Below are 27,469 nucleotides of genomic sequence, written 5' to 3' on the forward strand. Positions count from 1 at the left end.
AGGGAAACCTGGTCGTGCTTTCTGGGTAAGATGATTCTGACACACCCAAGCTGTCCACTGCTACCTGCTAGGGAGCCATGCTGCTTGTGGCACTGTCCGGAGAACTGGATAGTGTAGTTTGGTCCAAGGTGAGCAGAATTTAATCCCATTCCAGAGAATTGGGTTGTCAACACTTTGCCTGGCAATGATGGGGGTGGGGGAAGGTGGGGAAGGGGGGAGCATTCTTGCTTGGCCTTTCAAAGATGAACCCACCAAGAATTAGTCTTCCACCTTGATCCCTCTGTTTTATTAGAACCTTGGATATTATGGGAAGAGGAGGAAAAGTATACCGACACTGATTCTTCTAAACCACTATCAGAACTCTTGTAGCTGCTGCCCCTGCACCTGGTGACCTAGAACAAATATGGCCCGGCAAGACTGTGCTTTTCCGTTGAGGCAAGAAAGCCAACTTCTTGCATTCCCCAATGATGGGTAGCCCTTGTGAAACTGGTGCTTTGCAAATAGTAAGCGCTTAATAAATGCCATTATTATTATTATTATTATCTGGAGAACACTGGTGGGGAACCAGGGCTTCTCCCCTCAGTTTGTCCAATAGCCTATTCTCTTAAATTGGCAAGAGAGTTGCAGAAAACTAAGTCATCTACTGTTCAGTTTCAACAGAGGGTACTGAGTGGCCCTGTTGCTTATTTAGATAGAAAACTGTTTGCTGATTCCCTCTCAGGGCAGATTAACAAATGACTAGAAAGCCTTCAGTAGCACTTTGGTTTCTAGCCCATTGATAAGACAATCAATCACCCCTAAGCATCTCCTTAGGGGTGGGGGGTGGGGCAGGGCGAGCGCATGTTCTCTGGGCATCATAGACATGTCCACACAATAAAGGAGGATAGGCCATGAAACAGTGGACTTTCAATGAGTTTCCTTTCAGGATTACCCCCAGAGGGGGCCATGAGGACTTGCCAAATGACGGAAGTCTTGAAGGACAGTGAAGGACAGAGGCGTAAATGCCAGCTTCTGCTCTAATTCAAGGGACACATTCAAAGGGGAGCTAAGGAGGCTGGCCATGGCTACCCTGAGGACCAGGAGACCCAAAGTCTCTGGTCAGTCCTCAGCAGTGTTCTTGGAAACCAGTTGATACTTTGGAGGTAGGTCCAAAGGAGCTAGATATTGCAAGAACCTTCCCGAAACCCCTCATCCATGGGGTGGAAGACAAAGAGTGGGGAGTTCCATTGTAAAGGGCATAGTCTGACATTCAAAGATCAATCAATGGTATTTACTGAGTGTAGAGCACTGTACTAAGTGCTTAGGAGAGTATAATATAATAGAGCTGGTAGACACTGAGTTTATAGTCCAGAGAGGAAGAGACATTAAAATAGATGATCCGGACCTCTGTGAATGAGGCCGCGGGCTCACTTGTATCCTGCCGGGAAGAACTCAAATGAGGCTGCTGCATTAGAGTCACTATGACTGTCACTGATTGGTTTAGGAATCCTTAAATTCAGCTGACTCATTAAAGAGCAGAGGTTCTAGTGTGATGTATGGGGATGTTCTATAGCACCCTTCAAGAATGACCTCCAACGGCAGGGAAGCCAGACCTTGGCTGGGGAAATTAGCATTTGTAAAGACTGCACCTCTGCTCATGCAATCCAACATATGCTGAAGAAGGAATTCCACTGTATTAGAAGGTGCCACTGAATGAGGGGCAGGTTTGCAATCTAAGATGAGAGGTGGGGACTGAGCGTCAGGATGAACCCCAATTTCAACTCCGATAAAAGATTGGAAAGGCTTTCAGAACACCTCTCCTGTAGAAAATGGCAGACGAGCTTGGAGTCCATCGAAGACTTGTATTCCTTTCCGCAGGTTCTGGGCGGTGATTAGAGCGCACTCTCCCATCCCTACCAGAAGAAGCAGTGTGGCTCAGTGGAAAGAGGATGGGCTTTGGAGTCAGAGGTCATGGGTTCGAATCCCGGCTCCGCCACATCTGCTGTGTGACCTTGGGCAAGTCACTTAACTTCTCTGAGCCTCAGTTACCTCATCTGTAAAATGGGGATTACGACTGTGAGCCCCACGTGGGACAACCTGATCACCTTGTATCCTCCCCAGCGCTTAGAACAGTGCTTTGCACATGGTAAGCGCTTAACAAATGCCATCATTATTATTATTATTATTATTATTATTAGCTGGGTTTCCGCTGGGGTACGGAACGCAACAATCCAGTAGGCAGGTGGGCAGGGGTGCAACTCACTGCGAAGGGCACTTGAGTTTTACCCACAGCACCCATTTATGGCCAGAGCAGCTGCTGCCGGGTGCCCATGCTGGGCTACCTTCACTGCCCGTGTTTGCCAACTACCTGCAGGATTCCCGCCGAGCTCGGCCACCTCGCGAAGCGCCCTGGGTGGTTTTTCACTCAAAAACCTTCGTTGCTGATGACCTCACCTCAGGAGGCACTTCCCAACTTCTAGTCTTTCCCCTGGCCCTCCATGGTGAGATATGGGTCACAGTAAGCCCAGGCAGCCCCAACACACTTTCTGGGGTTCCCAGATAGGAAACACTGGCATGAAAGCGGTCAGTTTCTTAGGGACCTTAAAGGAAAAGGGGACTCAGAAAGGCCTGTGGAACACAAAAATTGCTGTTGGGAGGGTTGGGCGGGGGGGAAGAGGGGAGGGAGCCAGGCTGGACTGTATCCAGTGACATTTTCCCTCCCCAGGAAAGGTGGGGTATTACAGACATTGCCAGGGAAGGAATCCAGACTTGAGGGGAGGGAGTCCTGAACTGAAGGACTGGGAACCCTCCCCTGACTAGGCAGCAGGAAAAGGCAGGAAAGGAGGCCCCAGCTAACAAGATGCGGGAGTGTGAATGCAGCCGCATTGGCTGGGAACAAGAAGCCAAAGCTCACACGGGGTGGTTTGGGGCCAGGGGAGGGGAGGGAGGAGGGTTGGCTAGGCCCAGGCAGACTACACCTAGCGAACTCCCTAGGCTGGTGGGCTTTGGGGTGGGAACTTCCCTCCTCATCACCCCTGGGGCATAGAATGAATGGAAGGAGCCAGTACCAATTATGGAGTACTGGAGCCCCACAGGCATTTAGGATATGGGAACCCTAGTAGTCATGCCAATGGGTGGGCGGGGGGAGGGTATAATAACCTCCCACATGTCCCAGCCAAGTCACCTTACCTGAGGTGAGTCTCTGAGGTCTTCGTGGCAAGGAGTCAGTAGGGAAACGGAGGGAAGAGGAGCTTGCCTCCTTAAGAACATGGGAGGGGCGCAGCCTGATCTCTTTCTGCTCAGACTGCCTGCTAGTCAAAGAGGCAGCCCCTCTTGTTTTACAAGGCCATGACCAGGGGTACCCAGAAGCAGCTACCAGGGTGATCAGCTGGCTTGTCTCTTACCCACCTTTGGAGAAATATACGATTCTGCTGCATAAGAAACATGGAAATGTTCCATTTTTACAGAAACTATGGTCAGGAAAAGCACTCGGTTTTTCAGCCTTCATACCTCCTCCCTATTTACTAGTCTCTCATCTGGCACCTGCCTTGTTTTGCTCTAACCCACCTCTGCCTCAATTTCCCTCCTTCAAGGAGGCAATACTTTGCCACCTGATGCCTGTTTGCTCCAAAGCATTCAGTTCCTACTCCAATGACATTCTCATTTACTTCTTTACTTGAGAAGCAGCATGGCCTTATGGAAAGTGCATGGGGCTGGGAGTCAGAGGACCTGGGTTCTAATACCAATCTTACCATTTGACTGTTGGGTGACCTTGGGCTAGTCACTCCATTTCTCTGGGCCTCAGTTTCCTCAATCGTCAAGTGGGATTCAATACCTGTTCCCCCACTACTTGGATTGTGTGACCCATGTGGGGCAGGGACTGTGTCTGAACTATCGTGTATCTACACCAGTGCTTAGTAGAGAGCTTGGCACATATTAAGTGCTCAATACCACAACTATTCTATCAAAAACATTTTAGCTGGGTTGTTCCACCCCAACTGTTCCCTCTGCGATATTCCTTCCACTGTTCTCTTCCCACTCTGATGTCTCCTTCATTCTGCTCTCTTCTGATACAATTCATTTCTTCCTTGCTATACTTCCACTCCAGTCTCATTTTCTCTCTGATCCACCCTTTTATAGGTCTACCGGACCTTCCAGGGGAAGGGAAAAAAGTAGAGTGTAAGAAAGACATCAATAAAAAATAATATGTCTTCCTAATTTTTATTACAGTCACAATAAACAAAATTCCAGCTTTCCAATGCATCTGGAAAGACAGGAAAATGTTAAGTTAAGTTGCTGGGGACAACTGCTTCCTGGAAAAGTAAATTCAATGCTCATCATGACAATATACAATAATACTCAGCCACTGAAGGAAAACCATACTCTCTGTTTTCTAATCTTAATGCATACCAGCATTACCTATTAAAAATGAACTATTAAAAAATAACTACATGAAGTCCTTGGACTCTTGACAACTAGTTCAGGAAACCTGTTTAAATTGAGGTCTTGTAAATTGGCACCAGTATTCTCATAGGAATGATGTTATAAATGAGGGCTTGGTTCCTGAACAAAGGTTGGATAATCCATTTTTACCCAAATTACCAGAATTATGTACTCAGAAGTCATTAACATAGCTACATAAACGTACTTCTATCGAGTCAGAGCAGTTCCACAATAGGGCGGCCAACTGTGACTTTATCAGAAGTAGAACAGACACGTTCACCCTTCTTGGGGACTCCGTCTGGTTATCTGTTGCCATTTTCTTGGTGACTCCGTCTGGTTATCTGTTGCCATTTTCCTGACTCCAGCCCAGTTTTGAACTTTCTATCTCCCATTTTCTTCCTGCATTGTGGTATTTTAAATTGTCTCCATTCCTCCCAACTGCTCCCACGTATGTCCTGGTGTCTGCAGAGCACATGCCATTAAGGAGGCTAGTGTTACTGAATCTAATCTGATCTATTACAAAGCTAAAGCGGGGTGTAAATTTAGAAACAGTGTAAGTGCCATTTGTCTTACCTCGAAACTCTTATTGCAATATGATTGTGGCCTAAAGTGGGCCTACAACCGCAGTTAGAGTTCCTAATCCCTAGAGACTGTAAGATCTTGATGGGCAAGGATCATGTCTATCAACTCTATTGCATTGTACTTTCCCAAGCGCATAGTGCAGTACTCTGTATATTGTAAGCACTCGATGACACCACTGAATAATAGATTGATAAGCTCTCTGGTTTTGATACAAGTCCTCTGGAAAGGATTTTGGAGTGTGTACCCCAAGGAATAGGGAAGAATGGCGATCATGTCACCATCTTAACAAGCTTATAGGAGCATACTGGACCCCATACAAGCCCAAACCCAGGAACCCCTTTCTCTTATCTTCATGGCCCAATCCTCCCACAATTACACTCCGCCAGTAGGACTAGTTAGGGTCCTCCCATAACGCACACAATTACAATTGGGCATTCTAAGCAAAGTGGAAGCTAGTGCCCCCCAGGAGAGCAATGGCCAATACCTGAAACCTCTCCAAGACACCCATAGGGTCAAAGGAGGAACTAAGCGTAAATAATTCAATCCATCCACCAGCCTCCCTGTCATCCCCCAAGTCTCCGGGTGGGGACTGAACAAGGCCCTGTGTTCCCTAACTCATTTGTCAAACTCAAAGAATACAGGAGGCTCCCCCCGCAGAGTATTCCGAACAGAAATTTTGTCCCATTCGAGGTCAAACATGTGGGGATTTCTCCATCCAAAGAAAAAAAACGCAAGTCTAGAGACCCCTCTATGAAAACATCCTACCTCCAGTAGATTACATTTCAAATGTTGCAAAAGTAGCAGAATCAATAGTGATTTTTTGTATACTTACCAACTTTGCTATAAAGTAGCTGTACGCTACTCAGCTGAATGTCAAAAGTATCATAAGCTCTAGACATGATTTCTTCAATATTGGTCCAGCCTGTTCGGATGTCTGACAATTCGGAGCGACTTTTGCTTATCATCTTAAAAGGTAATAAAAATGAAAATAGTCATTACCTGAAACAATTTAAATCCTTTGATTTTTAAAAAATGCCTCAAATAAGAAATTATCTAGAAATAATTAGTATTATATGTTGAACAGCAAAAGTATTTTCAAATTCCTGTCCACTAATCACATGAAAGATCTGCTTTAAACCCTTCTTTTTAAAGCATCAGTGCAATTGATTTAGGCAAATCAACAAAGTTTTCATGAGCTAGAAAAACAATGAAGTGTATGAATGGAATGTTTACCCATGGAACATACCTAGAGTTGAAAAATGCACAGCTGCCAATGAACACTTTTCAACAGTAAATCGAAGGGCAGCGTGGCCTAATGGAAAGAACACCGGTCTAGGAGTCACAGGACCTGGGTTCTAATCCCAGCTCGTCCACTTTCCCGCTGGGTGACCTTGAGCCAATAACTTAACTTCTCTGTGCCTCAGTTTCCTCATCTACAAAATGAGGGCTGAATACCCATTTTACCTCCTCCTTAGACCGTGAGTCCCATGTGAGACAGGGACTGTGTCCATTCTATCTAGAATCTCCCCTAGAACCTAGTACAATGCTTGGAACATAGAATGTGCTTAACAAATACCATTATTATTATAATCATTATTAGTAACAGTACTTTTCAAGCCCTAAAAAAAGGAATTGCTCTTTATTTGGATGCTCACTAAAAGTATAATTTGAAACAGTCTCCAACTTGGCAGCTACAAGGCTCATTCCTCCTGCCATTCCAAGCCCAGCTCTGAGGTCTTCTCTTTCAAAAGCCTTCTTCTTTGAGCATACTGCTGTTCAATAGGTGCACAGCTCATCTAGCGCTACATTATGGCTTGTTTGGCTAATGGAGAGAGCACAGGCCCAGGAGTCAGAAGGACCTGAGTTCTAATCCTGACTCTGCCGCCTGTCTGCTGAGTGACCTTGGCAAGTCACTTTACTTCTCTGGGCCTCAGTTCCTTCACCTGAAAAATGGGGATTAAGACTGAGAGACCCATGTGGGACATGGACTGTGTCCAACCTGATCTACCCCAGCGCTTAGTTCAGTACTGGGCACACAGTAAGTATTTAACAAACACCACAATCACTATAACTATTATTATTGTCCCCCTGATTATTTACTATAATTAGAAATGGGAGCATACGCTTTATAAATGGGCTCTTTGGAGAAGGATGCTGACTTGTTTTCCAAGTCCACCAAGGACCAAACCAAGAGTGGGACAGTTCCACGTTGGACTGTCAGAATCTTAAAGCCTGGAACAAGCTAATCGAGAGAGGTTTCGAAATCCCCTTTCCCAGAGCTATTTTTGGAAAAAAAGAACAGAAGCCATCTTTCTTGAATGGCTTCAAGGTTCATTTGCTTGAAGAAAGGGAGCCAGATCAGATTACTTACAATTCCCTCTTATTTCTGTGATTCCATGATATTCAAATATAGCTAGATCCAGCTAGGCACCCCCCCAGGCCCAACCTACCCCTACACAGACCACCTGAACCCTTGCAGAGAAAATTCAACTGGAGCAACAAATTCTAGCCAGGAAACCCATGTCCCATCTGCAGTACAGTGCTCTGCACACAGTCAACACCCAATTAATACCACTGATCAATCAATACATCAAGGGAGCGCGTGTACACTGATGTGAAGAGAATTAAGTTCCGTACACTGTAGTAAACTCACGATAGTAAAACTAAACAAACTAAAACCATGGTGAAACTGTCTAGCAAGTGCTTTATTATAAACTATACCTTTAGATGACCAAGATCCAAGAGAAGTATATTTGATGAACCTTGTCTTAAGGAGCCATACTGTGGGATAATAATGTATGAAGCCTTCATATTAATTCTGAGATCAAGAACTTTCTGAGTTTCAATGACGTACAACACTCCTTCAAAATAAGAATTAATAGGCTTACAATCAACAGTTTTCATTAATTCACGGAATTCTAGAAGCTACTGGATTTGACTAACTACCAAGATCTGATGACGTTAAATTTAAAATACTTAAAAATCTTGCTTATGATAAAAGAGCTAATTCAAAACACAATGGAGGTGGAAGATTGAAATATTTTAAACTGAAGTTTACTACAACATTTATAGGAACACATTTTTTTCCCAATGCTTATGCCCAAGTTATAAAATCCCTAAAGGGTATTTTTTAAATCGAAATACACCAAAGTCAATACTGACTAAAAAACTGCTTTACATTTTGTGACTAATACTATCAATGCATTCTAATGGAGAGGACTGAAATCAAAAGGAGAGCAACCTTCAGAAACTTATGGAAGGCATAGGCCTGCCTTACCGAGGACCCTGCAGAGCAATTAGCACAGAACTAAGCACAAAAATATTGCTCGAAGTTTATTTTTTGAAGACAAAGAAAATTCACTGTTGGTTTAAATAAAGAATAATAATAAAATGACGGTAAAACATCTGTAATGACAATCTTCTATGAAATATGCTACATCAATCATCTTATTGAGTGCTTACTGTGTGCAGAGCACTGTCCTAAGCACTTGGGAGAGTGCAATACTATAACAGACACATTCCCTGCCCACAATGAGCTTACAGTCTAGAGTACCATGGCATGGCGTAGCGGAAAGAGCACGGGACTGGGAGTCGGAAGGTCATGGGTTCTAATACCATTTCTGCCAGTTGTCTGCTGTGTGACCGTTTATTCATGCATTCATTCAATCGTGTTTACTGAGTGCAAAGAACTGTACTAAGCTCTTGGGAGCATACAATAAAACAACAAACAGACGTATTCCTGCCCACAACGAGCTCACAGTCTAGAGGAGGAGACAGAAAAGTCACTTCACTTCTTGGTGTCTTGGTTCCCTCATCTGTAAAATGGGGATTGAGACTAGGAGCCCCATGTGAGACAGGGACTGTGTCCAACTCGATTTGCTTGTATCCACCCCAGCGCTGTACGGTAGTACGGTGCCTGGCACATAGTAAGCTTGTGTTTCAACATAAAGTACAGTGGCTGAACTCCTGATACTACTGGGGCCTTTTATCACTAGTCAAGCTGAAATTCTGGGGCCTAGCCTTGCTCAAAGTAAGTCCTGGAGTATGAAGGTGGGTGGGTGGGTGGGGTGGTAGGTATGGCTCAGTGGAAAGAGCACAGGGCTTGGGAGTCAGAGGTCATGGGTTCTAATCCTGGCTCTGCCACTTGTCAGCTGTGTGACTTTGGGCAACACTTCACTTCTCTGTGCCTCAGTTCCCTCATCTGTAAAATGGGGATTAAGACTACGAGCCCCACATGGGACAACTTGATTACCCTGTATTCCCCCCAGCGCTTAGAAGTATGCCTCGAATTCCTCAACAACAACTCTCTCCTCGACCCCCTCCAGTCTGGCTTCCGTCCCCTACATTCCACGGAAACTGCCCTCTCAAAGGTCACCAGTGACCTCCTGCTTGCTAAATCCAACGGCTCATACTCTATCCTAATCCTCCTCGACCTCTAAGCTGCCTTCGACACTGTGGACCACCCCCTTCTCCTCAACACGCTATCCGACCTTGGCTTCAGAGACTCCATCCTCTCCTCGTTCTCCTCTTATCTCTCCGGTCGTTCATTCTCAGTCTCTTTTGCAGGCTCCTCCTCCCCATCCCATCCCCTTACTGTGGGGGTTCCCCAAGGTTCAGTTCTTGGTCCCCTTCTGTTCTCAATCTACACTCACTCCCTTGGTGACCTCATTCGCTCCCACGGCTTCAAATATCATCTCTACGCTGATGACACCCAGATCTACATCTCTGCCCCTGCTCTCTCCCCCGCTCTCCAGGCTTGCATCTCCTCCTGCCTTCAGGACATCTCCATCTGGATGTCTGCCCGCCACCTAAAACTCAACATGTCCAAGACAGAACTCCATGTCTTCCCTCCCAAACCCTGCCCTCTCCCTGACTTTCCCATCTCTGTTGACGGCACTACCATCCTTCTCGTCTCACAAGCCCGCAACCTTGGTGTCATCCTCGACTCCGCTCTCTCATTCACCCTTCACATCCAAGCCGTCACCAAAACCTGCCGGTCTCAGCTCCGCAACATTGCCAAGATCCACCCTTTCCTCTCCATCCAAACCGCTACCCTGCTCGTTCAAGCTCTCATCCTATCCCGTCTGGACTACTGCATCAGCCTCCTCTCAGATCTCCCATCCTCATGTCTCTCCCCACTTCAATCCATACTTCATGCCGCTGCCCGGATTGTCTTTGTCCAGAAATGCTCTGGGCATGTTACTCCCCTCCTCAAAAATCTCCAGTGGCTACCAGTCAATCTGTGTATCAGGCAGAAACTCCTCACCCTGGGCTTCAAGGCTCTCCATCACCTTGCCCCCTCCTACCTCACCTCCCTTCTCTCCTTCTACAGCCCACCCCGCACCCTCCGCTCCTCTGCCGCTAATCTCCTCACCGTGCCTCGTTCTCGCCTGTCCCACCGTCGACCCCCAGCCCACGTCAGCCCCCGGGCCTGGAATGCCCTCCCTCTGCCCATCCGCCAAGCTAGCTCTCTTCCTCCCTTCAAGGCCCTACTGAGAGCTCACCTCCTCCAGGAGGCCTTCCCAGACTGAGCCCCTTCCTTCCTCTCCCCCTCGTCCCCCTCTCCATCCCCCTCATCTTACCTCTTTCCCTTTCCCCACAGCACCTGTATATATGTATATATGTTTGTACATATTTATTACTCTATTCATTTTACTTGTACATATCTATTCTATTTATTTTATTTTGTTAGTATGTTTGGTTTTGTTCTCTGTCTCCCCCTTTTAGACTGTGAGCCCACTGCTGGGTAGGGACTGTCTCTATATGTTGCCAACTTGTACTTCCCAAGCGCTTAGTACAGTGCTCTGCACACAGTAAGCGCTCAATAAATACAATTGATTGGTTGATTAGAAGAGTGCTTGGCACATAGTAAGCGCTTAACAAATACCATCATTATTATTAATGTCACAAGCCTGGCCAGGCCCAACCTCATTTCTGGGATGGTATGTCACAAATTTGCAGTTGACCCTCTAGACTGCTGGGGTAAGCAATCCCAGAGGTGCTCGGCCACTTGCCTGTGCAAGTCCTCCCTTCACATGCCACACTTGCCAGGGTTGAAGCCTCCCCCAGCTTATAAGGGCCAAAGGGGCAGGACAGAGAAAACTCTTCCCCATGCATGGCCTAGGTCCACGCTTGCACAGCAAACTACTTCTTGCTACCCTACGGCTTCTTAATTGTGAGATCTTTAAACTATAAAGTATAAATTACATATTTATATTAATGTATGTCTCCCCCTCTAGCCTGTAAGCTCGTTGTGGGGAGGGAATGTGTCTGCCAACTATATTGTAGTGTACTCACCCAAGCGCTTAATACAGTGCCTTGCACATAGGAAGTACTCAATAAATGCCATTTATTGATTCCTTGATTTTTTAAAATATTACACTAACTACTACAATTTATGACAAAGGGCATCTTTGCAAAATTTTTAATTGGCCCTATGAGAGCGCCAAATGGGCAAAAGATAGGGGGGGAGAAAGGGAAAGAGAAGCAGTGTGGCCTGGTGAGAAGAGCACAGGCCTGGAAGTCAGAGGACCTGAGTTCTAATCTCAGCTCCACCACTTGTCTGCTGTGTGACCTTGGGTATGTCACAATTTTTTCTGCGCCTCAGTTACCTCACCTGTAAAATGAGGATTACAACTGTGAGCCCCACATGGAATGTGGACCATGACCAACCTTTCTTAGCTTGTATCTACTTCAGCGCTTAGAACAGTCCCTGGTACAGAGTAAGCACTTAAATACCATTTAAAGAGAAAAAGAAAAATTACTATGCATGAATCTCTCTATAAAGGTGTATCTAGAGAGAGAGAGATCTCTGGTTCATTGAAAAATTTCTTATGCATCTTTCTTTTAAGTGAAACGAACATGTGTCTTGCCAAGATGCTCATGTCAAAAGCTAAAAAGCTAGTTCATTGTCACTGAGCTTATTCTGCCTAGAAAAGTGTAATAAAAACACTAGTCATTGCAAAATGTTATTATAAACATCAAATACAAGGAATAAGGTGCAATCTAAAGATTTAAACCAGTAAGTAATCAATTCACTATATGTCTTTGGCATTCACCTGCTGCAGTCTTCTCACGAAATTCTTCAAGCTTCATCAGAGTCACTGAAGTTAACTGGGAGAAATGTACTTTTTCAGGGGGTCGGAAAAATTCCATTAAACTGTTCACTGTCATCTGTTAAAATACAATCAATGCTAATTTAGGGTACGTGTGTGACAATACAAAGATTTAGAAAATAAAACAGCTAACAAATTATTTTACTTACTGCATCATATATAATTTCCATAGGCTGAGCTTCCACTATACACTTCTGATCGCAGGTTCCATCTAACGGATTGGTCTCAAATAAAATTGTCAAGAGGGAAGACGATTCTCCCATTGAAGAAAGTAAAAGTGGGCATTCATTTTTATTTGACCGGCCAGTAACTTTAAATGAGTCAATTATGGCTCCAAATCTGTGTGAAAACAAATACCATTACAAATCAGAATCCTAATAGAATTTTACAAGCTTCTTACCATATAGCAACAGCGATAAAGATTTTAGAAAAAAGTTTCCCACAACTATTACTCCTGCTTTCCAGTTTACTAAATATAAAGATTTATTAATAATAATAATAATAATGATATTTGTTAAGCGCTTACTATGTGCTAAGCACTTATCTAAGCGCTGGGGTAGATACAAGGTAATCAGGTTGTCCCATGTGGGGCTCACAGTCTTAATCCCTATTTTAAAGAGGAGGTAACTAAGCCATGAAGAAGTGAAGTGGCTTGCCCAAGATCACACATCAGACAAGTGCCGGAGCCGGGATTACAACCCAGGTCCTCTGACTCCCAAGCCCGTGCTCTTTCCACTTAGCCCCACTGCTTCACTCAGTCAGACGAATTACAGCTAACACCTTAACACAGCTCTGCTGAGACATGTGAAAAGACATGTGACAGTAGGATACCCAAACAATTTCTGTATGGAGATATGAAATGGAGAAACTGAAAACATGGAGAGCAGAGGAAACATTTTTAGGACACAGTACAATAAAGCCTCAGACAATGTTGCAACCCAACTGAAAACTGGGAGACAATTTGTTATTTTGAATGGTATTTGTTCATTCATTCATTCAATTTAGAGCTTACTTTGTACAGACCACTGAACTAAGCGCTCGGGGAAGTACAATGTAACATTAAACAGACACATTCCCGGCCCATAATGAGATTACAGTCTAGAGGGAGAGACGGACATCAATATAAATAAGCGCTCAACGTTAAGCACTTACTATGTACCAGGCACTGTCCTAGGCACTGGGGTAGATACAAGTTAATCAATCAATCAATCGTATTTATTGAGCCCTTACTGTGTGCAGAGCACTGTACTAAGCGCTTGGGAAGTACAAGTTGGCAACATATAGAGACAGTCCCTACCCAACAGTGGGCTCACAGTCTAGAAGGGGGAGACAGAGAACAAAACCAAACATATTAACAAAATAAAATAAATAGAATAGATATGTACAAGTAAAATAAATAGAGTAATAAATATGTACAAACATATACACACATATACAGGTGCTGTGGGGAAAGGGAAAGAGGTAAGATGAGGGGGATGGAGAGGGGGACGAGGGGGAGAGGAAGGAAGGGGCTCAGTCTGGGAAGGCCTCCTGGAGGAGGTGAGCTCTCAGTAGGGCCTTGAAGGGAGGAAGAGAGCTAGCTTGGCGGATGGGCAGAGGGAGGGCATTCCAGGTCAGGGGGATGACGTGGGCCGGGGGTCGACGGCGGGACAGGCGAGAACGAGGCATGGGGAGGAGATTAGCAGCAGAGGAGCGGAGGGTGCGGGCTGGGCTGTAGAAGGAGAGAAGGGAGGTGAGGTAGGAGGGGGCGAGGTGATGGAGAGCCTTGAAGCCCAGGGTGAGGAGTTTCTGCCTGATGCGCAGATTGACTGGTAGCCACTGGAGATTTTTGAGGAGGGGAGTAACATGCCCAGAGCGTTTCTGGACAAAGACAATCCGGGCAGCAGCATGAAGTATGGATTGAAGTGGGGAGAGACACGAGGATGGGAGATCAGAGAGGAGGCTGATGCAGTAGTCCAGACGGGATAGGATGAGAGCTTGAACGAGCAGGGTAGCAGTTTGGATGGAGAGGAAAGGGCGGATCTTGGCAATGTTGCGGAGCTGAGACCGGCAGGTTTTGGTGACGGCTTGGATGTGAAGGGTGAATGAGAGAGCGGAGTCGAGGATGACACCAAGGTTGCGGGCTTGTGAGACGGGAAGGATGGTAGTGCCGTCAACAGTGATGGGAAAGTCAGGGAGAGGGCAGGATTTGGGAGGGAAGACAAGGAGTTCAGTCTTGGATATGTTGAGTTTTAGGTGGTGGGCAGACATCCAGATGGAGATGTCCTGAAGGCAGGAGGAGATGCGAGCCTGGAGAGAGGGGGAGAGAGCAGGGGCAGAGATGTAGATCTGGGTGTCATCAGCGTAGAGATGAAAGTTGAAGCCGTGGGAGCGAATGAGGTCACCAAGGGAGTGAGTGTAGATCGAGAACAGAAGGGGACCAAGAACTGCACCTTGGGGAACCCCAACCGTAAGGGGATGGGAGGGGGGAGGAGGAGCCTGCAAAAGAGACTGAGAATGAACGACTGGAGAGATAAGAGGAGAACCAGGAGAGGACGGAGTTAACCAGGTTGGCCACAGTCCATGCTGCTTGTATCCACCCCAGCACCTAGTACAGTGCCTGGCACATAGTAAGCACTTAAATACCGTGATTACTATTATTATTATTAGACCTGTGGTGAATGTTCTGTACTTGGCATGAAATGATTAAGAAGATAGAATATTATAAAATGGTACTCACCTGGTACTCAGAGGTTACAGATTAAGGCAGAAGACAGGACGTTCTTGAGAAACTATACCCAAAGTCGCTATGAATAGGGAACGACTCGATGGCACTTGATAATAATGCTCACCTGATTGATTGGGCTCCTGGCCGCTGTACTACTTCCGTGTTCATTTTTCCTAGTACAAATCTTATCAACTCAGGTTTCTTCGGCTTTTCCCGTATACAAATGGACATGCTTTGCAAGGTGACAACTAACTTCATGGATTGGTACTAGACAAAGAGATGTGTACTGCATTATATTTCAAAGAATAATTAGTGTCGCTACTAGATCAAATACCTTTTCAAGCAGCATAATCCAATTTATCAACATCTCAGTCCTCTCAATCATCATGTGACAGTATGCAAGTAGCAACTATTATTTATTTTGGAGATACAGATTCTTCAGGACACTAGCAAGTCGGAGGAATATATAATAATTTATTACTCTGAAGTTAGGGGTTCCGTGAAGGTGACAAAGCCATAACAATTATTAGCTCCTCCCACTGCCAAAAAGGAGCAGCAAGGTCCAAGAAGAGGCTTTTGGATGCAAGAATACCACCCTGACCGGTAGAGCCACACAAGCCAATGTGATCTACACAAGATTCATTTACATTATACCAATTTGGCAGGAATGGCTTCAGTTCTGGTCATCCATTTTAGCTGTGGCAACACAGACTAAACATTTGCAAGAAAAAATCCAAGCGGCCTTAGGCCTCCATGCCTGTTCTCTTCGCATTATCTGCATCGACCATGAGGGGAGAATAGAAGAATGTAAGGCATGGTAATGGAAAGAGTAGGATTGGGAATCAGAAGCCCTAGCTACCCGTCCCAGCTGTGCCACTGGTCTACAAGTGGCACCCTGGGCAAGGCACTAGACCGCTGGGCCTCAATTCCCTCATCTATAAAATGAAAATGAGATACATTCTGAGCCCTATGTGGGACAAAGACACAACACCGTATCTACCCCAGCGCTTAGCACATAGTAGGCACTTCAGAAGTGCCATCACCACCACCACCTGGCTGTGAATGGTTATAAATGCTGTTTGAAGCAATCTGCACTCATGTGGAAACCTTGTTATCAATCCCTCATTAATACTGCAAAGGGAACAGCTGGAATTCACCGTTTACTAGAAATTGATTTTTAGACAATGCAGATTGGCTCCCCAAAGGTGTAAGTGACCACTAAGTATGGAGTGTCAGAGAAATGCCAGAGAAAGGAGTGAAGTAGCTCCCACAAGCCTTCTTGAATTTCATCAAGTGTAATGAAAGCCATGTTTTAAGTGTTTTCAAACCATCTCTGCCCTAGTTTCTTATTTCCCATTGAAACAATTGTTGACAACCTGATTTTTGGTAAACAAGGAGGTTTAGAAGACCCTAAGAAAATGCCTGTATGTGCAACAATGTAATAGTGAGTGTTAGAATAATTGCACATAATTAGAATAGATACAAGAGAAAAACAGAAGAAAGGATTCCACATACAATCACACAGTCCCAACAATTGGCAAATTTCCAAGAGAAGCATTCGTGAAACATTCTTACGTACTGATTTTGGCAATGAAGGGTCAACAGCTGTTTCACTATACCCAATTGCGGCATATAATTTAGCCTTTTCTTCAGGTGTCATCAATTCCTCAAGACCTGACACAAAGAATATGCTTATTTGCAAAAACCACAGAAAGTTCATGAACAATTTAAACCATCTGAAATGAAGGCAATATCTCTTCAAAGATGTAACAGGTCCAAAACTTTCTTTTGCAGTACGTCACTAGAAAAGCGGCAAAGGTTATGTTAAAAACAGCTATCCGAATGCTTGTCCTTTCTGAACTATTTTGAAAATATAGCCTAAGAGGACTGTGGCCAGGATCAACTGGGGGCCAATTTTCAATAGCTGGCACCACAGATGTCAACTCCATGACAATGACGGGGGCCATAGCCAGTCTGTCCCACCTCTTGGGAGCCAAAAAAGGGAGTAGAGGTGGAGTCACGATGGCCGCATCATACAACCCTAGGGCAGCCGGCTCCACCTCTTTCCTAGTGGATCAGAAGGGCCACCCGGGCAGGGATGAGATGGGTGGGAAGACAGCCCCTCATCAAAGGGTACCAAGCAGAGACAGCCACCTATGCCCAACCCCAGTGCGGATCCAAAAAGGAGGAAAAACACCAGTTGGTACTTTTTTCCTTCCTCTTCCTCCCCCTACTCCTCTTTTTTCCCCGTCTACCTTATTTCCTCCCCATCCTCATGTCTTCTCTTCCCCTGCTTTTCCTCTCCTGTTCCCTCAAAGACCACCCGCACCCCCCCCAACCCCCAACTTCCCACCCCATCAATTCTCTGCCTCTCAGTTCCTCCCCATTCTCAGAACTGAGAGTTGACACCCCTGGTTGGCACTACTAGAGCCCTCAGGTGGAATCAGAGGACAGAAACTGCCTAGGCTGCGACTGCCTTAGCCACAGCAGCCCAATTTGCAGCCAAAATCAAGTAGATCAATCAGTAACATTGACCTAATGCCTATTTAGTGCAAAGCACTATACTAAGCACTTGGGAGAAAAGAACAGAAGACACACATTACCTGCCCTCAAGAAGGTGACAATCTAATGGGGTAGACCGACAAAAATAACTTACAATAGCAGGAAGAAGAACTATGCTCTAAGAGGAACACAAATATGTTAGGATGAAATAACCAAATAACAGACTAGACCAAAAAATTACATATGTCCATAAATGCTGACGATAGGACTCAAGTACATAAAGTAATCACGGTGGCTGTTAGGATGACATGACTAGGGAATGAATACGTTGTTATCTTGATGAAAAGACCTCTTCAGTGAAATCAAAAGTTGAAGGAGGAAACAATGCAGTGACTTAGTGACAGGGTGATACAATCCATCAACAGTATTTATTGAACATCCCAATAAATACAGCTTTTACTCACACAGATGATATAAACAGTGTAACATTATAAAGAGCGGTGAGGAATATATGAAGAAAATTTTTATGTTAAACACTATCAAAAAGCAACAGTGAAAGAAAGGACGTTGGTCTGGGATTTTTTGTTCTGTTTTGTAAAAGTTCATTGTGATAAACAAATTTTCTTCAAAACTTTCCTTTCATATATGCATACTATTAAAAGCATTAGAATACGCAAAATGAACTTACTTCCAGATCTAACTTCTGGTCTTGCCTCAGAAGGACCTGACCAATCCCATATCCAACTGAACCAGCCTTTGGAACTTTCATCTGAAAATTCTGAAACAAGTTTGTGTACCCCGAATCCGGATTTCTTTACCTAGGATATAGTAAATGTTATTTTAAAAGTGTGTCAAATGGTTCTACATTTGATAGGCAAAGAAGTATATACATCTAATCTCCCAGGCCAATAAGGTTGGGCATGTGATGAATACAACTGGTGCATCAATTTACAATCTGCACAAAAACACAGTCACTGAACCACAGAAAATAAAGAGGTGTAGACCTCTGTCCACTTTCCTCTTGGGGATCCCAAAAGCCAGAGAAGAAATTATCCCCTTTCTGAATTACTATATTCTCCTTTAGTCATTCTTTCTTCCTCTTTATATTTTCCATATGCATCAATAAATTCAGTTGATTTGGATAATACCATAAGTATAATCATGTTTTCCTATTTAAAACAGCTTTTAGCAAGAATCAATCAACAGCACTGAGTTCCCATGTGCAGAGCACTGAGAACAGATTCAGAAGACATAATCCCTCCCCATAAGGCTCTAAAGAGTCAAGGAGAGAAGAAAGATAGAAAGTAATTTACATATAGAAATGAAAATGACAGATCTGTCATTAAGTGTGCAAATAGGTGGGTAGGTGAGGTTTTTGTTGTATTGTAATGGTATTTATTAAGCACTTACTATGTGCCAGGCACTGTACTGAGCCCTGGAATAAATACAAGCTAATCAGGTTGGACACAGTCCATGTCCCACATGGCAATCAGTCAGTCGTATTTACTGAGCATTTACTGTGTGCAGGGCACTGTACTAAGCACTTGGGAGAGTACAATGTAACAATAAGCAGACACATTCCCTGCCCACAACAAGCTTATAGTCTAGGAGAGAGACTGACAGTAATATAAATAAATGACAGATAAGTACATAACTGCTGTGGGGTTGGGAGGGGATGAAAAAAGGTAGCAAGTCATGGCGACGCAGAAGGGAGTGGGAGAAGAGGAAAGGAGGGCTTAGTCAGAGAAGGCCTCTTGGAGAAGATGTGCCTTCAATAAGGCTTTGAAGTGGGGAAGGGTAATTGTCTTTTGGATATAAGGAAGGAGGGCATTCCAGGCCAGAGGCAGGACATGGGCAAGGTGTCGGCGGCGAGATAGACGAGATCGAGGTACAGTGAGAAGGTTAGCATTAGAGGAGCAAAGTGTGAGGGCTGTGTTATATTAGGAGAGTAGTGAGGTGAGGTAGGAGGGGGGTAAGGTGATTGAGTGCTTTAAAGCCAATGGTGAGGAGTTTCTGTTTGAAGCGGAGTTGATAGGCAATCACTGGAGGTTCTTGAGGAGTGGGGAAAACATGGACTGAAAGTTTTTGTAGAAAAATGATCTGGGCAGCAGAGTAATGTATGGACTGGAATGGGGAAGAGACAAGAAGCTGGGAGGTCAGAAAGGAGGCTGATACAGCAATCAAGGCAGGATAGGATAAGTGCCTGGACTAATGTGATAGCAGTTTGGATGGATAGGAATGGGTAGATTTTAGCGATGTTGTGAAGGTCGAACTGAAAGATTTGGTGATGGATTGAATATGTGGTTTGAATGCTAACCTTCTTGCTGTACCTCTATGTGGCAGACCTAACATCTGGGCCTAGGTAGTAAGCCAGGCCACCTGGCCTTCTGTGCTCACAGGAAGACTTACAAGGAGCAATGAAGGAAGTCAGACTGCTAGATGAATAACTTGACGCTGTTCTGAGAATGGGAACGCGCAGATCTAGGCATGAGCTCAGCCTTGCTGATAACCTTAGCCTTGGTGATGAGCTCAGTCTTGCTGATGAGCTCAATCTTGCTGATAAGTTCAGCCTTGCTGAGAAACTTGCAGTCATCCGCCTGTCCCCCGACTCCCTTGAGGCTCCTCACTGTATAAAATCCTCCACAGTGTGCTGAATAAACAGTCTCCTTGTCCACCTTGAGACTCGCCTGGCCTGCGTTCTTTCATTGCGAGTGCCCGTCTCCCCGCTGCGCCGGACGCGTGGAGGCAGACGGCAACAAATGGCGCCCGAACAGGGACAGGGACAAGAAGCCTGGACCCTCAGACTCAGCACCGCAACCCTCACGAAGCAACTCATCACTGCGCAGTGACTCACCAAAGAAACGGAAGAGGTGAGGGCATTTAAGTTTACTTTCATTTTCAAACACCAGGCTTACAGCAGGGAAGAAAATGGGACAAATTCAATTCCGTTCTCGGAATCATTATATCCAATTACTTAAGGATATTGTAAAGGAGCGTGGGTTGATTATCACCACTGCCCAGATTGAACAATTTTTGGAATGCGTGGAAAAATGCTGCCCTTGGTTTCCAAAGGAAGGAATAGTGGATTTAGAACGATGGGAAATAGTGGGAAGGCAGATGAGTTCCAGACTACAAGAAGAAGGACCCCAGGCTTTTCCTATCGCTGCGTTCTCCTTATGGAACGTATTAAAGATTTGCCTTACTCCTGAACACAAAATTCCCTTGAAGGAAAAGTTGGCGGGGATAGATGTGGCCTCCGGCCCGGACGAAGCTATGATTTGTCCGGACCCCCCTTTGCCTCCCCCGCCTGAATCTGCATTGATAGACTGTAATCCTGAGCTATGGCCGAAAGGAAAGTGGAATCCTTTCACTGAGCCAGCTCCGTCCGCACCACCCCCTCCACCACCCCCTTCATGGGTCCCGAAAGCAGCACAAACACCTCTGCAGCGAGCGATGGGGGCTGCTATGGAAGGGGGAGAGGAGATACCTATTGAACTGTTGATGGGTTTCCCTGTGATGGAGCAACCTGACCCTGGTAATCCTGGTCAGATAATACGTACCCACGAACTCTTGAATTTCAAATTATTAAAAGAAGTGAAACAGGGTGCTACGACATATGGACCCACGGCTCCTTATGTGCTGGCACTCATAGAAAGTATTGCTTCCTCAATCCTTTGCCCGTATGATTGGCAAACCTTAGCCAAGACTGTCCTGGATGGCGGAGACTATTTGCTTTGGAAGGCAGAATTTTTTGATTTGTGCGCGGAGCAAGCGCGTCGCAATGATCGCGCCCAACCTCCAGTTCAAATCACTTTCGAGATGCTTACAGGGACTGGGCCTTTTGCGGACACTGCCAATCAATTAACTTACACTCTGCAAGCATATCAACAAATAATGATAGCGGGGAAAGCTGCATGGCAAAAGCTCCCGGCGAAAGGAGAACAAAACTCCAGTTTTACAAAAATATTACAAGGACCGTCAGAACCATTTGAACAATTTGTCAGCCGCCTGACGATGGCTATCCAGCGCAGCGTCAGTGATAATGCGGCGGGAGTTATTTTATTAAGACAGCTGGCTTATGACAATGCTAACCAAGACTGCAAGCGTGCCTTAGCTGGGGGCAAACGGACCTTGTCCATCACTGACATGGTACGCCGATGTCAGGATGTAGGGACAGCCTCTTTCAATGCTAATCTAATGGCCGCAGCAATGCAAAGACAAACTAAGGCAGACATGGTGTGCTTTCACTGTGGAAAGAGCGGACATTTGGCGAAGGATTGTCGTAGCTCACGACAGAACTTTTCCAGACTGCTACCAGCCTCAGTATGCCCAAAATGCAAAAAAGGACGCCACTGGGCTTCTGAATGCCGCTCGGTGTTCTCAAATAATGGCAGCCCTGTGCCGGGAAACGGACGCAGGGGCCGGCCCCAGGCCCCAACAACAATAGGGGCAGCAATCTCTCTGCAACGCGCAGCTGTTCCGAAGGAACAGGCTCTGACTTCTCCCGACAACTGTCCACCATCGGCGAATTGCAGCGAGCCACTAGCGGCTCCGCTGGCCTCGACCTCCCCGTGGTGGGACACTTGATTATAACACCTGAGGAACTTCAAGCAACGATTCGCGCTCGTTCTCATCGTTTTTATATTTCTCATATTAGGGCGCATTCGTCCCTCCCCGGACCATTGGTTGAAGGTAATGCTTGTGCAGACCTACTTACAAGGGAAATTGCTGGCGCACCAAAGGCGATTAATTTTGTTGCACCACTGTTGGCTCCGGCTCTTCTCCCTTTAGATGCTACAGCCGCAGCCTCGCAAGCCCACCGGCGCTTCCACCAAGGGGCAGGAATGTTGCGCCGTCAATTTGGCATTTCTCGGGAAAGCGCGGGGGCTATTGTGAAAGCTTGTACCTCCTGTGTTACTACATTACCCGCAGCCTCTGAAGCCACGAATCCCCGTGGTCTTGCACCAAGAAAGCTGTGGCAAATGGACGTCACGCATTACCCTCCCTTTGGCAGATTGGCTTTTATTCATGTTACTGTTGATACCTGTACATTATTTACTTTTGCATCGGCTCACACTGGTGAATCAGCCAAACATGTTATGGATCATTTGTTTCTTGCTTTTGCCTTTATGGGAATTCCACAGGTATTGAAAACCGACAATGGCCCCGCAAACACTTCTAAAGCGTTCCGGTCTTTCTGTAATATTTTTGCTATTCGCCATGTTACGGGTATTCCATACAATCCCACGGGTCAAGCCATTGTCGAAAACCGTCATCGTTGGCTCAAAGCTTTTTTGGAAAAACAAAAAGGGGGAGATGAACTGACCTCTCCCCATAGACAATTACAATCTGCTATATATACCCTTAATTTTTTAACTATGGATGACAAAGGTCTCACCCCTGCTGAAAAATGGGGTGGCAGGGACACTAAAGAACACCCCGAAAGAGTAAAATGGAAGGACCCTCTCACGCGACAGTGGCGAGGGCCAGATCCCTTATTAACATGGGGCCGAGGGTATGCTTGTGTCTTTCCAGAAACTGAGGACCGCCCGATCTGGATACCTACAAAGAACATACGCCGCGTCCTTTCTACAGCACACCCTCCCTCACCCTGCATACTTCAGGAGCTGACAGAGAACCAGGATACAGACTCCGTGACCCTTCCTCTGGAGGATCAGCAGCAAAGTTCCTAAAAATGATGATCGCTTTCCTGATTCTCGCCTCCTCCACTGTTGTGATTACTGAGGACTATTGGACTTTTGTTCCGTACCCTCCGTGGGTGCGGCCAGTTACGTGGCAGGACCCAGTGGGAGATATTCTCACTAATGCTTCTGGCCTTGTAGGGGGGGATGCAATTCCATGGGAAGGACCAGGAGAAGAGGCACTTGTCAATGTCTCCCTCCTTGCTACTCGCACTCAACTTTCTTTTCAACGTTGTGATTATCGTTACCCTCATATCTGTGTGACCCCATATTATTATAATGCCACATTTCCCGGATTTTCGTGGTCTGCGATCCGAAATCGGCTCCAAGGAGCCTGGCATTCTTCAAATGTCTCCCTTGATTTGTCACACCTTGCCTTACTCTCCAATGCTATGCAAAATACCCCTCCCTTGACCATTCCTGCCGATATTGCTTCACCGATCATTTCTGCCCTTGAGGCGGTTAATCCTTTTAATTGGCTCTCAATGCTGCTTCATAGTCTCCCATATATTATTTTGTTGATCTTGGCCCTGTTTTGCCTGCCCTGCCTTGCCCGATGGCTATCTGTTTTCCTTCGCCCGCTTCTTACTCAACTCCATGCTTTGCAATTGTTTCAAAAACAAAAAGGGGGACTTGTGGCAGACCTAACATCTGGGCCTAGGTAGTAAGCCAGGCCACCTGGCCTTCTGTGCTCACAGGAAGACTTACAAGGAGCAATGAAGGAAGTCAGACTGCTAGATGAATAACTTGACGCTGTTCTGAGAATGGGAACGTGCAGATCTAGGCATGAGCTCAGCCTTGCTGATAACCTTAGCCTTGGTGATGAGCTCAGTCTTGCTGATGAGCTCAATCTTGCTGATAAATTCAGCCTTGCTGATAAGCTCAGCCTTGCTGAGAAACTTGCAGTCATCCGCCTGTCCCCTGACTCCCTTGAGGCTCCTCACTGTATAAAATCCTCCACAGTGTGCTGAATAAACAGTCTCCTTGTCCACCTTGAGACTCGCCTGGCCTGCGTTCTTTCATTGCGAGTGCCCGTCTCCCCGCTGCGCCGGACGCGTGGAGGCAGACGGCAACAAATGGCGCCCGAACAGGGACAGGGAGGCAGACGGCAACACCTCTATCTCATCTATCTCACTGCTGACCCCTCGCCCACATCCACCCTCTGGCCTGCAACGCCCTTCCTCCACAATTCCAACAATTACCCTCCCCTATTCAAAGCCTTACTGAAGGCACATCTCCAAGAGGCCTACCCTGACTGAACCCTCCTTTCCTCTTCTCTCACTCCCTTCTGCATCACCCCCTTTATTCAACCCCCTCCCAGCCCCACAGCACTTAATGTACATATATGTAATTTATTTATATTAATGTCTGTCTCCTCCTCTAGACTGTAAGCTCGTTGTGGGCAGGGAATGTGGCTGCTTATTGTTATACTGCACTCTCCCAAGCACTTAGAACAGAGGCACATGGTAAGCGCTTAATAAATACAGCTGAATGAAGTGATCGAGGCTGCATTAGGCCCCAGGATCTCTGACTCCCAGGCCCGTGCACTTCCACCTGGACCACATTGCTTCTCAGAGTTGATAAATATGGCAATGCTACCGGTACAAAAGTGCATAATGGGCACAAGAGTGCTGAGATGGTAGCTGGGGATTATTACCTTGAGAGAAGAAGAAGAATGAACCAGGGAAGGCCTCCAGGAGATGTGATTTCAAAGGGGCTTTGAAAATGGGGAGAGCTGTGGTCTGGTGAACTTGGAAGCGGGAAAGCAGTCCAGGCAGGCACCAGGGTATGAGCAAGAATTTGGAGGCCAGCAAGAAAAGAGCAAGGCGCAGTGAGTAGTTTAGCTTGAGAGGAAGAAAGAAGGAGAGCTAGTAAGGAGTGGGAGAAGAACAGATGAATGAGAAACAGGTGCAGAGTGCTAAAGCCAATAGGAGTTTCTGCTTAACGGTGAGAGGAACAGGTGGCCAGTGAACATTTTGGAAGGGTGCATGGGGAGTGGCAAGCAGAATGACATTTTAGAAAAATGCTTCTGGCAGCAGACTGAAATATGAACTGGAGAGGGTGGACACTGGAGAAGAGAAACCAGTGAGAGGGCTGATATAGAAGTCAAGTCTTAAGCTGTGTGGTGACCATTTGGATGGAAATAGAACAATGAGGAGCAGCATAGCTCAGTAGAAAGAGCATGGTCCTGAGAGTCAGAGGACCTGGGTTCTAATCCTAGTTCTGCCATTTGCCTAGTGTAGCGTGACCTTAGACAAGTCACTTAGCTTCTCTGGGCCTCAGTTTCCTCATCCGTAAAATGGGGGGTGAAACCTGTCCTCCCTCCCCATTAGACTGTGAACCCCATGTGGGATAGGGGCTGGGTCCAACCTAATTATCTTGCATTTGCCCCAGCACTTAGTACAGTGCTTGGCATATATGGTATAGTGGATAGAGCACAGGCCTGGGAGTCTGAAGGTCATGAGTTCTAATCCTGACTCCGCCACTTGTCTGCTATGTGACCTTGGGCAAATCAATTCACTCTTCTGTGCCTCAGTTACTTCTCCCCTCCTCAAAAATCTCCACTGGCTACCAATCAATCTGCGCATCAGGCAGAAACTCCTCACCCTCGGCTTCAAGGCTCTCCATCACCTCGCCCCCTTCTACCTCACCTCCCTTCTCTTCTTCTACAGCCCAGCCCGCACCCTCCGCTCCTCTGCCACTAATCTCCTCACTGTGCCTCGTTCTCGCCTGTCCCGCTGTCGACCCCCAGCCCACGTCATCCCCCTGGCCTGGAATGCCCTCCCTCTGCCCAACCGCCAAACTAGCTCTCTTCCTCCCTTCAAGGCCCTACTGAGAGCTCACCTCCTCCAGGCCTTCCCAGACTGAGCCCCTTCCTTCCTCTCCCCCTCGCCCCCCCTTTCCATCCCACCCGCCTTACCTCCTTCCCTTCCCCAAAGCACCTGTATATATGTATATATGTTTGTACATATTTATTACTCTATTTATTTGTTTATTTTACTTGTACATATCTATTCTATTTATTTTGTTAATATGTTTAGTTTTGTTCTCTGTCTCCCCCTTCTAGACTGTGAGCCCACTGTTGGGTAGGGACTGTCTATATATGTTGCCAACTTGTACTTCCCAAGCGCTTAGTACAGTGCTATGCACACAGTAAGCGCTCAATAAATACGATTGATTGATTGACTGATTCATCTGTAAAATGGGGATTGAGACTGAGTCCCATGTGGGATAGGGACTGTGTCTAACCCGATATCCTTGTATCCACCCCAGCGCTTAGTACAGTGCCTGGCATGTAGTAAGCACTTAAATACCATGATGATGATGACTACTATTATTATTATTATTATTATAGCAAGTGCTTAACAAATACCACAATTACTGTATTATTGTTATTATCATTATTATTAACAACAACAATGGGCCAGGGTCTCTTCAGCAGTCTCTCAACCTTTATATGAAAAAGTTGATAGGCACTGAGGACCATCAGTACATCAACAAATGGATCGAGTGGACTCACTTTACAAAATAGAGACATCATCATGTCTTTCTTAAATAATCACTGGTTAATCCACAATTACTAAATATGTCAATGGCCAAGCCACTTCATTTGTTGCTGTCTGTTGAAAAATACTGTCCCTCCACCTGACTTGTACTTCCCAAGCACTTAGTACAGTGCTCTGCCCACAGTAAGTGCTCTATAAATATGATTGAATGAATCTGACAGTTACTTATGCTCCTATATTTTTCTTTCCAGAATTTCTCTTTGGAGAAAATATAGAGCCAGAGTATTATTATTCCATAACATTAAAGTTTCTATATTTTTTAAAAGAGGCAATATAAAAATTGTTTGCTGTGTGACTTTGGGCATGTCATTCTCTGTGCCTCAATTGCTTCATCTGCAAAATGGGAATTAAACCCTCCTCCCCCCAGTTTAGACTGTGAGCCACATGTAGGACAGGGACTGTGTCCACCCTTATACCCTTGTATCTATCCCAGTGCTTGATACATAGTAAGTGCTTAAACACCATAAAGTCCTCCCATGTGTCATATCTTATACTTTTCTCTGGAACAATGGAAATGGATTATTGAGATCAAGATTCCAAGTTTAAAAATACAAAATACATCATAATCATCATCAGGAACCACTTATCTTCTAAATATCCATGGTAACTAGAGGTAGGGTTGTGTTTACCCAGGCTGCCTAAAACAGCTTGGTCTGGTGGAAAAAGCATGGGACTGGGAGTCACAAAGAACTGGGTTCTAATCCCAGCTCTGACACTTGCCTGCTGTGTGGCCTTGGGCAAGTCACTTCACTTCTCTGTGCCTCAGTTATTTCATCTGTAAAATGGGGATTAAGACTGTGAGCCCCATGAGGAAAAGGGATTGTGTCCACTTTAACAACCTTGTATCTACCCCAGCACTTAGTACAGTGCCTG

General features: G+C 45.7%; 1 protein-coding gene across 3 annotated transcripts in view; it reads right to left on the reverse strand.

Moving 5' to 3' along the window:
* The window catches only part of VPS13A (vacuolar protein sorting 13 homolog A), a 181,084-nt gene that overhangs the window by 117,515 nt on the left and 36,100 nt on the right, over positions 1–27,469 (reverse strand). For all 3 annotated transcript variants that reach the window (XR_005456591.1, XM_038769429.1, XM_038769430.1), the window contains exons 15-21: positions 18,017–18,146; positions 16,406–16,500; positions 14,951–15,093; positions 12,269–12,458; positions 12,063–12,177; positions 7,726–7,865; positions 5,837–5,969 (exon numbers count right to left, since the gene is read on the reverse strand). Coding sequence is in view for 2 of the 3 variants with exons in the window: in XM_038769429.1 (XP_038625357.1) it covers positions 5,837–5,969; positions 7,726–7,865; positions 12,063–12,177; positions 12,269–12,458; positions 14,951–15,093; positions 16,406–16,500; positions 18,017–18,146 (946 nt within the window). In the remaining variant the exon portion in view is untranslated. The remainder of the gene's footprint in view (positions 1–5,836; positions 5,970–7,725; positions 7,866–12,062; positions 12,178–12,268; positions 12,459–14,950; positions 15,094–16,405; positions 16,501–18,016; positions 18,147–27,469) is intronic.

The sequence above is a fragment of the Tachyglossus aculeatus genome, chromosome X4 (genome assembly GCF_015852505.1).
Source record: "Tachyglossus aculeatus isolate mTacAcu1 chromosome X4, mTacAcu1.pri, whole genome shotgun sequence".
Lineage (NCBI taxonomy): Eukaryota > Metazoa > Chordata > Mammalia > Monotremata > Tachyglossidae > Tachyglossus > Tachyglossus aculeatus.